Genomic DNA, 16,237 nt, shown 5'->3' on the forward strand with positions numbered 1-16,237 from the left:
GCTTGGCTACGGACCTCGCACCGGGGGGGGGGGGGAGCGGCTACAGCAGCTTGGTAGGTATCCTGGCGCAGTGAGACAAAACGTTCATAAAAAAACACGACGGCGTGATACGCTCTATGCCTTCGGATAACCCGGAGAAATCGTGTGTGTTCACGTAGACCTGCATCTTCCATCATGGAATTGTCACGCGCAGAAGCTCTCTCGATCGTTTGTAACAGGATGGAACTCTTCGATGGCAGTGAAGAAAGGTGCGAGAATGCAAATTCACCTCAGTTCATGATCCAGCATAGCTGTCTTGTCTTGTTCTCTATCTTCTCATGCTATAGAATCAAAGGCTTCTTATCTCAGCACAAAGGAAAATATCTCCATGCAGTCATTTGCAGGGAAATTCATCGGCGGTATACGACTACCTGGGTCATCGGATCCGGAAAGGTTATATGTGGTTGATGACAATCGCCGAGTAATAGAAGTCCTCAGTGACCGGAGCCAGCCGCCAACCTTCGATACGTGTACCGAGATAATTACTCGGTCCCTCGAGGCAATGGTCCAGTCGAGTGCGACACGAAGAATGCACAGACGGATGCAGTTGGAAACGGAGTCCTTCGATAGGACATATTGCACATGGCTTGCACCATAGAAAGGGGGGGAAGTCAGATAGTGGGATTTGAGTAAGACGTCAGATCGCGGGACGTACTGTGACGCACCTCGCGCCAGCGGAAGTCCGCGTGAGCCCTGGGAATTTAGGTAGGTAAGTTACGATTTAGGGATCGCGTAGCGTACAACGCATTTTCCTCTTTAACTACAGAATTACTAGTTAGCGTCTGTCGCACTTATACGAATGGCAAGAAGTGACCGACGCTCCACTAGAAAGGTGGAGGGACTCCCGATCGGTGGACTCAGACCCGTCAGGAAACCAACTCCATGTCACCCCATACTTACGGTTGACTGGCCTGAGAACTATTGAGCCCGCCGGATTGCCAGCGACATCGACGTACCGATTACACGTACTGAGCGCCAGGTACGGAGATAAAGGTTTTGTCGAGGCTGTCAGTAGATTTGTGTCATGCAGCCTGTGCGTGCGTTCGTGCACAGGCGGTCGGGGTGGCGCAAAAGATGACCGGTGCCGATGATCCGCACGGACTTTTCTTCTTCGTTGCTCCTCGCAAACCTGCATATACCGTTTTCCTCAGTCCTCCACCCTGAAGCGACTTCTTTGTGTTATCTCGAGGGCCTCCGGATTCATTGCATGAGATACATCATCGATACCCTGCCGAGACTTGCGTGTAGCGTCTTCCGTGCTCGAGCGGGGAGGTCGCTTTGAACTCCATAAGGTAAGCCAACCGTTTCTGTTACTGAGCCCCATCACTGATGATCTACAGCGACTGAGAAGATAGCGGGCGGAAACCGTAAACTTGCGCACTTCATGATCCCGCGCAGCCTGCTCCCGCGCCCGGATCCAAAGTTTGCTCAACCTTGGCACCACCTCCAACATCTTTGTCGCCAACATTACCTTCACCCCAAAGTTCTCCTTCCCGGCGTCATCACAACTTAGTCTCGGTCGCGCTCTGCCCGAATGGGTTGCAAACGCCAACTTTCTCACATAACACCGCGCACGATGGCCCGAGGATAGCGTCAGGGAGCGGCGGCGACATACGGGGGAATCACGCTGGAGGATGGTCGGGCCTTTTCATCTCGTCATGTGCGACCTGGCCTGACTGTCGACCTGTCGCTTAACCTCTCTCGTCGATCTCTTATAAGACCCGATGTTTCTACTAACATACTAATGACCGTAGCGACAAAAATGTATCTACCGGGACTGATGCCGTGGGAAAAAGAGCCAGCGGGTCTAGGGACACTCGCGGTTTGACGGGCCGTCAAACCGCGCGACACGGGTTTACAATCACTTCGCTTGTACCGCGACTACAACAAGGCAAGTTACTTAGCAATCTTCCAGCCCGTCACAGGTGAGCATCTACATTCAGTCGAGTGGTAGTGCATGCCTTCCAGAGCAACACTCTATGCAGGACCATCTCGGCGCAATCACGCTACCGTGACGCTCGGCCGAGCCCATGATGCAAGATCTTGTTTGTTCTCATTTTCGCGGCTTGAAAGAGGTTTCTGCTATCGCTTATGTCCGCCGAAGATTGGGTGCTGGTCAGAACGGCAGTAGCAAGGAGCTGCGCACGATACTTGAGGCAAATCTGGTCCATGAACATTGCCGGGCCGAACGAGCAGGCGCGGATGCGGGCCGACACAGGTGTGTCATGTAGCGAGAAGCCTTTGCTTAATGCGCTAACGGGTGTTGGAATAAGGCACATCGCTCGCACAAGAGTAAACGCGCTGTTCGCGCTGTAAGGTCGAATCCCAGCACAGAATTTGACGACGTCACGAGACTGCTACTCCCTGCCGACAAGACTCCAACACACAGAACGGCCCTTCCGCGTTATCTCGTCATTGCCTGAGCTATCGGTGACAATCCATATTGTGCCTCGAGGACACTCGCATAGAGCCTGTCACCTCGTGGAAAGGGCCAGGGTGGGTGCAAGCTGTCCTGTCATTATCTTGCACTTATGCCCCCGTCAGGATTGTGAATGTATTCTCGGATTATGTATGCCGAGATTGGGAAGCTGTGTACACTATTGCATGAGGTAACACTGCGGACTCGTTGAACCCTCACAACTGACATAGTGCGTAGACGTTCTCATCGCGAAGTGTGGCACTACATCGAACAACATCAGAAACCATAGCATGCGTCGGGCTTGCGGATAAAATGACTACACACGCACAATGGAATTCGCGTGACTGAATTGCTCGGTGTAGTGTATGTATCGTGGAGTCTAATGATGTTATCTCTGCGAGGGGTGGGATATGCAAGATTGTGGGAGTGGCACAGCATCGTCGATACGACCGTGGCAGTAGCACCGCCATGTTCGACGAGCGTGCGGTAGGTAGGTAGGTATATTTCCGGCGCGGTCCCAATAGCGGAACAACCGGTTCCCGCACCGCACGTCAATACGCACGGCTTGGCGCACACAGTGCATCCACGGCCCCCGTGAGCTGTTTTACAGCCGACACGCCGCTTCAGCGGGAATGATGGAACCACAGCTGCGTGTCTTTTCCCGCCTGGAAAAGACACGCAGCTGTGGTTCCATCATCGCAACTAACTTCAGCCAATCGCGCATCTAACTTCCACAGCTATTGCTGGCCTGTGGGAAGTGCTAGTCCCGTGATGACGGGCGACATACACGCAGAGAAACGACTTGCCTATCGTGTCGAAGACCGGTATTTACTTCTCTCCGAGCGAACCTCGTCGATGACTTGCATTCTGGATCGTGATTTATGTGAGCGTTAGAGATGCAGTGCAAGAAGTCAGCGGTAGGAACAGGCTTTCATTACCTCATTCCTCTGTAATGTAACGAGAAACGAGAAAAGAGGGTATTCCTCCGCATGTCTGCCATACTCGTGGCCAAAGAAACAAAATTCCTCAATACGACCAATCAATACGCAAACTTAGTGTGTTTTACTTAATTTCACACTGCTGACACGGTGCGAAAACCATCATGGTAGTAGCAGGAAACGGCGTACTACCACGATGAACCGGAATATCGGCCGAATACTGAGTTGACTTTCCCAGAAGCTTTATCCGGACTCGCCTACGACCTGGTTTATTAATGAACCTTACCTGTATTCCGGGACAGAAGAGGCGAGCACGGATTTCAATTCCGTACGGAAAGGTACAACCGACTAAAACGACAACCGTGCAACGCAAAACGGGTTTGTAGTCCAGTACAGTGGTGAAACGCTGATACGTAGTGGGCAGACGTCTTACATCGAGGTCATTTCTCTCCCTCTCCGGTATCGTGCATACTGCCGTCCTTCGCTCCCGCACACTCATCCCCCACTGTCCTTCGCGGACCCGTAAACCAGAGTCTTCCACCAACTAACGGGAAGTAGAAGTAAGCGATGGCAAGAGCGATGACACCTCCCATGACGACGATGGCATAGTTCATGCCTTCCGGGGTGGGAGCTGGAGACGCCGGGAAGAGCAGGATGATTATGGCGAATACCATCCACGATACGGCCAAAAATGCGACGGGAGCGCTCTGATTCTCGCCGGATTAGTGAAACGCATGGTACACGATACTGAAAGCTCACCATTCGCCCAAGCGAGAAGGGACCAGGTACAAAGTCGTTGTTCGACAGAAATCGCGAGCAGATAGGTATGGCATAAGTGATGTAAAGGCCTATGATCACCATCGTGAATACCGCGGAGATGGCCGCAGTGCCGGCAAAAGCGAGTAATGAAGGCAGCAGCGACAAAATAGCCGTGAACCACACGCAGTTGACTGGCGTCCCTGTCAACGAGTTGATGCGGTATAGCACGCTCGAGAAAGGCAACGCCCCGTCGCGGGAGAACGCGTAAACCTGTCGTGATCCGGATACCATCTATGCGAAGCTGTTAATCGAAGTTGTTTGATTGCTGTGACTGGATTCACCAAGCTCGTAATTGCCATCCAGCTACCGAAAGGAAAGTTAGCAGAGAAAGACGGAAACATGGAAACAACGTACTACGTGATAACGAAAAGAGACCAGATGGCCAGCATTCCTGTTTTACCGAAGCTGTTCAGTAGGATCTGATTTATCTCCGTTAGCGGTAATCCCTTAGTAGGTGAGCACCATCTTACCACGGCCATCGGTTGGCCAACAGGATCCGAAAGGATAGCTACCAGGTCTGGACCCATGCAGAAGGCGATCACGACGTTCAAGGCTGCATACAGCATTCAGAACGAGACTTGGGACATGTTGACTTCATCATACCCCAGCCGAGCACACTCCCTAGAGCTACGGCGGAAACGATTGCCCACGGTACAGCGACCTTGGCGTTCGAGACTTCCTCAGACAGATGTATGGGTGCATCGTAACCGGCTGGGAAATCCTGATGAGTATGACAAAGCGAGGTATAGACGGGGACCGCACCGAAGGCAAACAGTGGTGCCAGGAAACTTAGAACAAATGCAAAACCGTCCTTCCATTCGGTCACTGAGGATGCAGTGATTAGCTTCGGCTCATCCCAAGACAAACGACCAGTCGTTGAACCGACAATTCTCGAAATGACCGAAAACGTAACTCGCGGTGTTCATGGATGCGCTCGGGGTTGAAATCGGAAGTCCGATCAAGATGATCAGCACCAGACTAGAGGCGCATCAATTACTGAGCTAACAGAGAGTGAGGAGGCAAATTACGCGATGTTGAATGCGATGTATAGCCATTGAAGCCTCGATATGATATTGCTAGCAAGACTGCTGGCGATGGCCTGAGATACACCAAGCGCAACTGATATTGCACTGAATCACAGAGTTGAAACCCGTCAGAGGACCAGAGGAACCAATGAAGCAAAAGGCCATACTAGATTTGTGCGGTAGTCGGGGTCCATGAGCCGTCGGTGCCTATCGCGCCTGCTGCGGCGATCATGAGCGCAATCCCCCAGTTCGCAGCCGAGATTCCAGTTATGTACGCCAGGGTGTTCGTGTCTAATCAATAGATGAGTAATCTATCGCTTGACAACCCGCCGAGCTCGATAGGGTGCTCGACGTACATCCGACGATCCATGCCAGGATGTTCTTCCATCGCGGGCTTGCGAAACGGTGAGTCCAATAATACAGACCGCCCGACGTAGGCGCAGAAGATGCGAGATCGGCAAGAGCAAGAGCGACACAGACCGTGAATGGAGTGACGACGGTCCACTGCGAGAAGGATGCGTAGGTCAGCTCCATTTCGTATACGCAATGGTATAAGAAGCGCTTACTCCCCAAACCATAGCCACAGGACCGCCGTTAGGGAGAGCATAGACGAGTACAGTCCTGTGGGCGTCGTTGTAGCGTTGTTCAACGCGGAGAGGGGATCACGCACGATAGCGCCGGCACGATGCACAGTGCAGAGAACACAACGCCAAAAATCTCGATAGCGCCGAAGACCCGTCTGAATTCCTGCTTGTAGCCGAGACTGGCCAAAGCCATCGCATCCTTTGACTGATAATCGAGTCCAGCGCTCATCTCTGGGAGACGCACAGGTGACTGCATAGCTCAGGTTGAGTGGAACAACGGGGGGAGGTCGCTAACGACCGGAATAAACGCGGGCCTGTTCGAAATTCGAAGTACCTCATGGCACTACACAAGGTTCAAAGCTGTCCAAAGCACTCACGCACGACATGGGTGTCACTTCCATTACAGGTAGGTAGGTGGAAGCCTAGATCCGCCGACGGCACTGCGCCCGCTCTGTATAGAACGGTATCATACGTTCCTCGAATCAATCTCCTCCATGTGAGAGCATCACCTATGAGAAGTCCATTGCAGTGTTCCATGATCCTAGGCGATATCTCCATACATTTGATGTACCTTCGTGGGTCAAAGGAGCCAGCGTTTCGACGCATGCGAAAAACACGCCGAGTTGGGTAACTCCCGCTCGAGAGTGGACTTCAGACGCGTGATGTTCGTGGAACACGCGGAGTCGTTCTACGGGATAGGCAGAACCTGAATCATGCTCTTCTGATGTCTCGCACCGCAATCCTGTTGACATGCGCGAAGGTACTGAATGAGCGCTCTGGTGTCCATCGTTGCGTATAAGAAGGAGCAAACAGCCGTCGCTCTCTACAAGTGACCTTCAGCCCATGTCCGCTATTCGAGTCCGTCACGCCACAAAGCCTACCAGTACGTCACTGCTCGCATTAAATCGAAAATGATACCTGAGGGATGGTTTAGAGGCTGAGTTAGATAGCGCCGCTGCGGTTCTGGAACAGGCTTTCAAGGATGGTCAGCAACGATTCGCGTTCATAGACAGGGTGGCGTACTGATTTCCTCAGAACAGACGCTTTCGTGAACGCCTGCATTGGAGGAGATCAAACATTGAACTTCGATTTCCAGCGGGCTACGATCGCTGCTACTGCAATCGGAGGCCAGCTCTGGTTCGCGAGCTACGGCGATGTCGATATCGCAGGCGTCGCCGCATGGTTTCCTCCCGGGAGAGCTTTACTTGACAGGTCTCGCGATCCCCTCCTCGAATGCAACTCTTGACTGATGTTCGTGTTGGTTCGTCCCATAGTGAAGATCAAGGTGAAGCAGGATTCAACGAATTACTGGGGAAGAAGTTCCCACCCGAGCTCTCCAAGTGGTGGACAGAATACGTACGATATTGGTATATGCGTGCGATTCTATGCTATTGATGTCAAATCCTCCAGTTTCTTCCTAAATACGAGGAACAAGTCGAACACGCCCTAGGGGAAGGGAAGAAGGTAGCATCTTGGCACCTCCAAATGTTCGGAGTCCTACCAGAGCTTCAGAACAAGGGAATTGGTACCGCCCTCATGCAAGCAATCGAACCAAAGGTCAGAACGTAATATGACAGGGGCTGACAGCATGAGCTGATGCTCTGACAGGCCCACGCCGAGGGTAAGGCGGTTGTTCTTGAAACCGAGAGTGAGCGCAATGTGAGTGCTGCAACAAGAGTAACTCGCTGTCGATCTGAGCCCATCGTAATAAGATGCTCATGTATAAGCAATGGAAATACGAGAGCAAGAGCCACGAGCAATACGAGAGCGCCGCAGGAGGTTTCCCTATGTGGGTCATGATTTCGGAGCCCTGAATGAGGTGTTGTATGCATGTCCATAGCACGCGTGCGGGTATATATCATCGTTCCTGTCCCCGAAGTAGAATTGCTGGGCTAAAGATTAAGTATAAGATGTCGAGGTCTCGCCTGTCAATAACTAAGTACCTCGATCGTAAGGAGAGACCTTAAGACGATGTCAGTCAAAGTTCACCTACGTTCGCCAGGTCCAGAAACCGACACGTTCGTACCACATCGAATTACCTTTCTCTGCGTGACTGATAATGAACGTGTCATTTTACAGCCGCCGAGGTAGACCGTGCTGCCACCATACTCGCCGCCGCGTTCTCCGACGGTAAAGTTACAGTACTCTAACGTGCGTCACAACAGAAGTATGACACTGATGATTTGTGGATGCGCAGACGAGTTCACGAAAACCTGTTTGGGTGGCGACATGTCCCTCAACTTTGCGTTCCAGCGCGCGACGGCCGCGGGGGCCGCGATCAATGGCGAGCTGTGATTTGCGAGCTACGGAGAGGGAGAGGGAGAAGTTGTCGGAGTTTCAGCGTGATTCCCGCCAGATCGCGCGTTGCTCGACAGGTAGGCGGCGACGTTGTACATCCTGTTACAACAGTGGCTGAGCCCCGGTGCGGGAAGCGAGGACCAGGGCAAGGCGGGGTTCAACGAACTGCTGGGGAAAAGTTTTCACCCAAGCTGGCGAAGCGGTGGACGGAATACGTGCGTGTCCATCATGAGCAATTATATTGTCGGGTATCATGACGACTGTGGGCGTGAAATGTCTAGTTCTTGCCGAAGTACGAGGAGCAGGTCGAGGGCGCGCTGGGGAAGGGCGCGAAGCTGGCGTCGTGGCATTTGCAGCTAATAGGTGTGTTGCCGGAGAAGCAGAATAAGGGCGTCGGGAGCGCACTGATTAAAGCTGTTCAGGTTAGGGTCAATTGTATTACTCAATGACCTCGAGTACTAGACGTTGATATGGCGGTGCACAGGCTCAAGCGGCGGGAAAGGCGATTGTGCTCGAAGCTGAGACGGAGCGGAATGTGCGTGTGCCTAGCCTTTGTGTGAGCCTTGCAACGCTAAACGGAGGTGCCAGGTTGCGATGTACCGCAAGTGGGGGCTCGAGTCCAAGAGCGAGGAGCGGTACGAGAGTCGCTTCGGCGGGTTCACGATGTGGGTGATGACCGAAGTGCCGGCGGCATGAGATTTTGACTTCGAGAGGGAACCCGCTGTTGTGTACATGATGAAGGTTGGTGGCGCGTTCCGATATCGTGGATTGTTGGTATTTGGGACCGGGGTGGCTCCAGGCTTCAATCTGTAAAAAATCCGGGGTCCTTTCGCGGTATATCAGATCGTTTGGCAAGAGGGCGGGCACTGTGAAGACCGGTGCAACTCCAGACTTCGATCTGGGGTAGATTCAACCCGCCCGTTCAGCGTGACGCCATGTAAAGACATATGTGAAAGATGATCTAAACGGACCTGTGTTGCATTTGGTCAAGGCCGGTTGAGCTGCGAGTCATGTGCGAGACGCGAGTATGCATACATCTATGAGAGTCAAATCTCAATGATCATCCAGCGGCTTGCAGTACTTCAAGTACTCTAGTAGCAGCGTGATTCTGAAGTGGGAGCACACAAAGAACATGCGTTCCGGCGTATCAGATAGGTCGGCAAGGAGGACCGGGACGAGTTTGCAGGACCGGGGCAACCCCAGACATAATTGGGGGTATAGATGCCGTGTTAGAACATGAAAGGGGATCGCGTGCAGCAGATCGCAGACGACCCTGCCTGGCATTAAGTCAAGACCAGTTGGCTACGAATCAGGTGCAATATGCAAGTAGGCGCTTTGCTTCAACGTGTAGATGGTGGAACCGAGTATTGGGACATGGGAGCGGTTTTGCCAAACGACGAATCGTATGTTGTTCGGTTAACTTCGGGGAGCCATGACCCTGCCGTGAACGACTCTTCGATGTTTGCGTTTATTCTAGAAGATGTCAAGCCGAGAGGGAGCCATGGCCGTAACCATAGTCCGGTCGGTATAACAGGACGCCAGGAGGATCGGTTTGAGATGGAAAGACGATGACGAGGCTCAGGATATCCAATATCCCACACTACATGTGATAGTATCTGGTATTGTGTTGCGCGGAGGATTTGTCTCGTTGGCTGCTGTATAGATAAAGAGATCCACTTTTGGTCGTCTTGCAAGATCTTCAGGGTGATCGTCGACGAGCTAGGACAGGACAGCGCTAGCGACGTTGGCGACGAAGAAACGGCGGAAGGATTCGGAGTCACCCGGTGGCAGTGCTTTTGTCGACCAATCGGAGCAGTGCCGTTTCTGCCCGCTGTCGCGGGTCGACGCCCCTCCGTCCACCTCGTTCAGCACCTGATTCTCTTCTGCCAAGGCTCCTTTCCCCGCGTTATTGTACATTAACCTTTCGACTCGTTGCGGGGTAGCAGCTCTACAAACCAGAACGAAGCGGCCATAGAGCGCAACAATCCACTTTCCTCCAAAGGAAATCGCGGGGGCATCGCAGATATAGCGGGCCAATAAAAGTGTCTGGTCGACCGACTCATCCGGGGATACGTCTCCCGACTTTCAACGTTCATCTACCCGATCAACGACGAGCCGACGACTTTCCTTTTCTCTGCACTTAACACCGTCTGGGATATAGACTCGAGGACGACGACGGCGACACCGGGCTGACTCGAGGCCCTTTGATCCTTCCCCTTGCGTCACCGCCACGCGCATCGCAAACCCGGGCCCTTGATCTCTTCCTCTTTCCCCGCCTCCGTCGACCTATCTCTTCCCCCGAAATCATCAACACGATGAGCGCACCGGGATCGACGATGAAAACGATACACAAGCGGCTCTACACAGTGCTCCCGCGCACCCGCGTCCGCTCCAACTCCGCTACCTCAACACTCGCCTCTCTTTCCTCGCTCTCACTCTCCTCCGCCTCCTCCTCAACATCAAGCCATGCATCCTCAGCGCCGTCCTCGCCGCCGTCTTCGCGCACCCTCTACACCTCCGCCCCGGGCCAACCTTCCCCCTCCCCCCTCGCCTTCTTCGACTCGCCCCCGCCGCCGGGCACAACCCCGCGCGGCAGCGCCCGTCTACCTAGCGAAGGCGGGCCCAAATCCGAGCTCCCAGCGACCTATGCAACACAACACAACTCTAACTCGTCCTCTCACCACAATCAAACTCACCACACCCACGCCAACGCCAACGCGCACCCCTCTCTCGCCCTCACCGCACCCCACACACAATCCAGCGGTTCCGCCAACGCGAACGCGACGTACCCGGCCCCTTTCTCAGCGTACGGATCCACGGCCGGCTCCGCGGGCGCCCGCGAGCCCGTCGGCGCACAAGACGCCGACGCCGAGTCTTCCGCCGAAGCCCACCCCGGCGCGCGGACGCGGCGGACGCCCAGAACGCGCTATCGCCTCGACGTCGGCGCGTACGGTATCCCGAAACGGTCGCGGATCCGTAAAGCCGGGCGCACCGGGGGCAAGACGGGCGATTCGGACGAACTCGGGCTAGCGGTGCAGGTGGGCGAGGACGCGTATTTCGTGAGGGACGACGCGATGGGCGTCGCGGACGGTGTCGGCGGGTGGTCTCGCTTAATGGCAAAAGGTACGTGAAAAAAATCGGCCCCTCTCTACGACCAACTTCGGAAAAAAAAAATGCTGAATATATGCGCGATTTCCTCCAGATGCGATTAGCAGGGGCGAGCCGAGCGCGAGCGCGCTATTCGCAAGGAGACTGATGCATTACTGCTCGGCCGAGGTCGACGCTGCGTCTTATACGTCGTCGTCGTCGACTGGGAAGAAGACACGTTTCGCATCTGGCCCGTCCTCGGCGATCTCTCCAAGCTCGCCGATCGCGATACCGCACCGACAACGACCGCCGCCGCCTCGCGCGCCCTCGTCGTTCTTCAACCCCACGCCTCGGCGGATCTTCGACATCCGGCAAGATCAAGCGACATCGGCATCGGCTCCGACGACGCCTTACCTGTTCGAGCATTGGGGCGCGAACACGCATATATGCGAGCAGGAGGCGTTAGACGACGAGGCGGAGGAAGTGCGGGCGGACGAAGAAGGCGAGAGAGCGGCGGTAGAGGAAGAAGATCCGGACGTGGACGAGCTGCAGGAGGGCTTGGACGTGCTCATGATCCTCGAGCGCGCGTACGAGAGCGCGCTGAAGGCGCACGTCGTGCCGAAGGAGAAGGCGGCGGTTTACGCTTCACCCGCCGCAGCCCAAGGAGGACGGGAGGAAACGGCGAGGAAGGCGTCGGAATACCCGCCCGTGCCGTACCCGCCGCGGAGGCCGATCGAGATCGAGATGGAACGCGGACCGTTGAGGGCGGCGTGTGCGAGCGCGACGGGAAGCGGGGAGACGGTGCCGCTCATGCAAGGCTCGGCGACGGCGCTCGTCGCCGTGCTCGACGCGTGTCCGCCCTCGGTATCATCATCCTCCTCTTCTGCGGCGTCACCGGAATCGGACCCCGATGTCCTCCAGGCCGAGCCGAGGCTGGAGGAGCGGCCGCGGGAGGAGCGGCAGGGCGAGGAGGAAGAGTCCGGCGCGCTTCTGAGGATCGCGCATCTGGGCGACTCGGTCGGGCTTCTCGTGCGCGGCGGGGAGGTCGTGTGGCGCTCGGACGAGATGTGGACGTCGTTCAATACGCCGTATCAGCTTGGACCGGCGTCCGCGCATCGACCGGGGGACGCGAGGGTGGAGAGCGTCAGGGTGAGAAGGGACGACGTGTTGGTGTTGGCGAGCGACGGGTTGAGCGATAATCTGTGGGATTGGGAGGTCATGGAGGAGGTGAGGAGGGTGAGGGCCGCGTTCATGCCCGAGAGTGGAGGGGAGCAGAATAAGAAGGAGGGTGGGTTGGGGAGTGTGAGAGGTGTGATTGGGAGGAAGACGATGGCGGGGATGTTGAGCGAGGCGTTGTGTGAGCGCGCGAGGAGGGTGAGCGAGAGGAGGACGGCCAAAGGCGAGGTGGGACTCGGTGCCGAGGTGCCGTTCGCGAAGAGGGCGAGGGAGGCTGGGAAGGTGTTTAGAGGAGGCAAGGCCGACGGTAAGCGCTCTTCGGTTATTCTGGATCTTTGATGGAACGAAGGGCTGATTCCAGGATGTGCACAGATATTTCGGTGTGCGTCGCTGTGATCTCAGACTCGACGTAGAGTCACAACGTCTAGCCTTTGTCTTCTTTCGTCTTTTTTTTCCGCTATGTTTATTCCCCTGCATGCGTTCTCTCTGGCCTCCCTGCTCATATTACTCCACCATCTTCGGCGGCCCGAGAACTCTTGGATACGTCTTACATCTCCTCGAGGCCCTGTGCACATTGCTTCATTGTCTGGTTGTTTCGTCACGCAATATACGCGCTTTTTGTGTAGAATGTACCAATATACATGCGTTTCTTGATACTTTTGAGTCTATCGCGATTATGTTTTTTCATCACACCCCTTCGCCCTGAGCGGATAGCGAATCGCGTCGGACGCGTACTCGAAGAGACCAATCCTGGCTCGTCACTTTCTAAGTCTACCTGCGATACCGAGCTTTTGCTGTGTCTTGGACTTTCTCTCTACTATGCTGTTCCTCTAAGGGCGTGGGCATGCTTATGTTGGACCCGCGAAAACCGGAGCCAAGCCAGGTCGCCAGCGCATCGCCGAACGGGCGCCTACTTCTTCATCACTCCCAACGACTGCACGAGTGGCGTAAGTGCAGCGCAGCAACCGGCTATTCCGCTACCACCTACCCAACTCTCGGGTCAGAGCTCTGTGATTGTTCGTGCTTAGCTCTCTCCAATGGGCGTCGTCGATATCGCTCCATGTTTGATTCTCTCGATATGGTCAGAGTCAGAAAAGCCGAAGCCCAAGACCGTCCCCTGGGAGACGAAGCTCATGTCGTCGAACATGGCCATGATCGGCTCCCGGATGCCCTCTTTGGAGGCGCCGCGAGTGCGGGCGGAGGCAGAGTTGAGCACGTCGTAAGAGATCTGCGTGTTGTTGTCAGGGATACCTGTCGGCGCGGGTCAGTATGGTGTGCGCATAGGGCATTTATAGGCGACCTCGAGCCCGTGACCTGCTCGTCCGGCACCGAGTGTTGCATATCCGCGACAAAGTGCATCTTCTCCATCTCCTGCGCACTTCGACTTGATGTTTGATCCTCTTGTGGCCTTGAGCGCCATGATCTTCTTCATCCTGATGCTTGGCAGTCTCATCTCCGGGATTTCCGCCGTTTCTGCCGCGGACGCCGTCAGCAACGCAATGTTGAAAAATACTGACGGGCGCCCCGCCGAAGCACGATTTCAGACGTTTTATCATTAGACGAGGAACCTGTAACACTTACCAGCTCGCCCGTGGCCCATGGGACCCCCTGATTTGGCAGCGCCCTTGACTCAGGCTACGCGTTCATGCTCATCCCATCTCGCCCAAACCAGATCAGTTTTCGTACAAACTGGATTCATGAATCTGCGCGTTGAGCGCGAGCACCACGGCTCATCAGCGACGTCGCTGCCCAAGGTGATGCTGAGGTATCGGCGGACGCGCCCAGCATTCATTGCGGTTCAAGGGCACGATCAGGCGGAGCTCCTTCATCGAGCGCGCGTGCTTCTGCATCTATCTCAGTATGCGGTAGTACTGCATGCATCGCACCGTGCCACCGTCGCAATCAAGGAGTGTTCATATCTATCGCACCGCGGTGAACAGCTCGGTCTGATCGGGTATTCCGGTCGCCTCACCGGGTAATCCAAATATCGCTTGCCTTATTCCTTTTTGCTATCTCTCAGCTGATCGGCGCTCGAGCAGTCTATGCATGCGTTTGAATTACCGAAAGCACAGCGGTGTATGATGGGTGTTTTGTCCGACATAGTTCAATCACCACATTCTGTTGGCCTGCGGCGCGGTGTGGACAGTCTAAAATATGGGGCTCCGTGGAGTGCTCCATGATTCCTCCAAGGTGGACAAGACGCTCAAGTGCGATCAGCTTTACGCATCGTCAACCGTCAGACATCTGGGAATTCTGTTTGGATCTATTTTTCTGACAGCGCGGTCCCATGTTTATCGCGCCTCGCGGTAGAAACGTCTATATAAGCGGATCTGCCGATACAATGAGCAAGGCAAACAGACATGCAAGATACAGGCGAGGCGGTCACGACAACTGGTATGTCTATCCCCTTTTTCCTGCCGTGGTATACTCGACTGGCGTTCATATTCACTCGTTCCTTAACCACACGCAGAAGTAGTCACAGCAGACGCATCCATTCATAGACAAGACGATAGCAACATCTATTGCGGCCAGGAGATCTGCGAGTGCGCAAGTAAGTCTGTTTTTCTCTGTTGCTTTGAATGTTATTCAACTACACCTTGCAGCAGCCGTGCCATCTGATACGAATGAGCGCTGCGATCTAGCATTCCAGCTTCACCAGAAATTCTGCCAGAATAGCGATCTCGACGCCGCACAGCAGTGCATCGAGCAATACGAGGCGCTCCTATCGGAGACGAAGGAACCAATTCCCTCCAGTTCTTTGGTCCCAAATCCGGAGCCGCGCATCCCGCTCGATACCCGTCCGAAGCTACATCACGTTCTCATTGGGCTGGCTGATATATACGTGGATCGCTATCAGCACAATTACGAGCAATGCGATCTGGAGCTTGCGGTAAGATATGGGCAAGAAGCCCTGTCTATGTGCCGCACAGCTGGGATACGTTGCCCTACAGTACTGGGGCTATTCGCCAACATCTTGGATAGCAATGCAGACCACGTTTCCCGGAAAGAAGATAGGATCGTTGCAGAGTCGCTCTGCAGAGAAGCCATCTCACTCTGCGCAACGGGAACCCACTTGGCAGCAACTATTCGCCTTAATCTGGCATGGATTCTGGGGAGGTTATCCAAAATTAACGGGCCTCATACTTTGATCAACGAAGCAGTCGACATCCAGCGACAGGCCTTGGTTGACCTGCCTCCATCTCATTGTTACGATCAACATCGACACCTGCGATTCCTAGGGGCGTATCTACTCTACCGATACCAATTTTTCGGAAGACCAAAAGATTTGGATGAAGGCCTTAATGTTGTCGCGCAGGCCGTGCACTTATGTCCAAAGATGCACATTGATCGATGCAAGACAGTAACTTGGATGCTCTGGGCGCTATATGCGAAGGCTGCGCGCTCTGGCGCTATCAATGAGCTCAACAAAGCGATTGAACTTGGACTGAACACTCTCAAAGAAGTCTCCGGTGCTGGACCGGGGCGCGTTGATTCCCTCCGTGTGGTAGCAGGTCTTCTCGGCCTTCGCCATCAGCTCGCTTCATCCGATGGGCGCGACCTCGAAAGATCAGTCACTCTGAACCGGGAAGTTTTGCGACTATGCCCTCCCAACCGAGCAGACTATTGGATGTACTTGGAACACTTGGCGCGCGGATTGGGTTTGCAGTACAACTGGACCGGAGAGATAAGTCATCTCGAAGAATCTATTCAACTCGGGCGTTCTGCCATCGATTCAATTCCAACTACCCACCATCAGCGATTCATTCCCGCTCGTAATCTGGCGCATTCACTGATGCTCCGCTTCAACGAGACACGGCAGATATCTGATCTCGATGAAGCCATCAAATGGGA

At 54.6% G+C, this 16,237-nt stretch overlaps 5 protein-coding genes across 5 annotated transcripts; 3 read left to right on the forward strand and 2 right to left on the reverse strand.

Annotated features, from left to right (window-relative positions):
* Positions 1-3,836: 3,836 nt before the first annotated feature.
* On the reverse strand, positions 3,837-6,053 carry PUNSTDRAFT_76726 (APC amino acid permease; the record flags this gene model as incomplete). Its single annotated transcript, XM_007388540.1, has 13 exons — positions 3,837-4,103; positions 4,156-4,446; positions 4,497-4,518; positions 4,570-4,634; positions 4,686-4,768; positions 4,819-4,926; positions 4,978-5,040; positions 5,102-5,193; positions 5,244-5,345; positions 5,408-5,531; positions 5,597-5,744; positions 5,807-5,861; positions 5,911-6,053. 13 exons carry the CDS (start codon positions 6,051-6,053, stop codon positions 3,837-3,839), a joined length of 1,563 nt encoding a protein of 520 aa, XP_007388602.1.
* A 614-nt stretch (positions 6,054-6,667) lies between these two features.
* PUNSTDRAFT_128456 (uncharacterized protein) lies at positions 6,668-8,818 on the forward strand (the record flags this gene model as incomplete). The annotated part of the gene is made up of 15 exons (XM_007388541.1): positions 6,668-6,707; positions 6,759-6,809; positions 6,865-7,036; positions 7,099-7,180; positions 7,235-7,381; positions 7,433-7,483; positions 7,552-7,613; positions 7,665-7,675; positions 7,904-7,954; positions 8,022-8,115; positions 8,138-8,199; positions 8,234-8,337; positions 8,404-8,544; positions 8,607-8,657; positions 8,711-8,818. 15 exons carry the CDS (start codon positions 6,668-6,670, stop codon positions 8,816-8,818), a joined length of 1,227 nt encoding a protein of 408 aa, XP_007388603.1.
* Positions 8,819-9,977: 1,159 nt separating this feature from the next.
* On the forward strand, positions 9,978-13,016 carry PUNSTDRAFT_55722 (uncharacterized protein). Its single transcript, XM_007388542.1, has 3 exons — positions 9,978-11,245; positions 11,325-12,692; positions 12,758-13,016. The coding sequence occupies exons 1-3, from the start codon at positions 10,438-10,440 to the stop codon at positions 12,796-12,798; spliced, it is 2,217 nt and encodes a 738-aa protein (XP_007388604.1). The 5' UTR covers positions 9,978-10,437; the 3' UTR covers positions 12,799-13,016.
* A 393-nt stretch (positions 13,017-13,409) lies between these two features.
* PUNSTDRAFT_138863 (uncharacterized protein) lies at positions 13,410-13,985 on the reverse strand (the record flags this gene model as incomplete). Its single annotated transcript, XM_007388543.1, has 3 exons — positions 13,410-13,636; positions 13,700-13,897; positions 13,967-13,985. 3 exons carry the CDS (start codon positions 13,983-13,985, stop codon positions 13,410-13,412), a joined length of 444 nt encoding a protein of 147 aa, XP_007388605.1.
* Positions 13,986-15,941: 1,956 nt separating this feature from the next.
* PUNSTDRAFT_26888 (uncharacterized protein) lies at positions 15,942-16,229 on the forward strand (the record flags this gene model as incomplete). The annotated part of the gene is made up of 1 exon (XM_007388544.1): positions 15,942-16,229. A coding segment is annotated over one exon (288 nt), but the record flags the coding sequence as incomplete, so codon positions are not given.
* Between the last annotated feature and the right edge of the window lie 8 nt (positions 16,230-16,237).

This window comes from Punctularia strigosozonata, assembly GCF_000264995.1.
Source record: "Punctularia strigosozonata HHB-11173 SS5 unplaced genomic scaffold PUNSTscaffold_19, whole genome shotgun sequence".
Classification (NCBI taxonomy): Eukaryota; Fungi; Basidiomycota; class Agaricomycetes; order Corticiales; family Punctulariaceae; genus Punctularia; species Punctularia strigosozonata.

What these genes read in the sequence shown, in the direction of transcription:
- PUNSTDRAFT_55722 (XM_007388542.1), top strand. Translation starts at nt 10,438, where the DNA reads ATGAGCGCACCGGGATCGACGATGAAAACGATACACAAGCGGCTCTAC. An exon ending in GTCTCGCTTAATGGCAAAAG is followed by an intron (nt 11,246 to 11,324) that starts GTACGTGAAAAA and finishes GATTTCCTCCAG; the next exon opens with ATGCGATTAGCAGGGGCGAG. An exon ending in TAGAGGAGGCAAGGCCGACG is followed by an intron (nt 12,693 to 12,757) that starts GTAAGCGCTCTT and finishes GGATGTGCACAG; the next exon opens with ATATTTCGGTGTGCGTCGCT.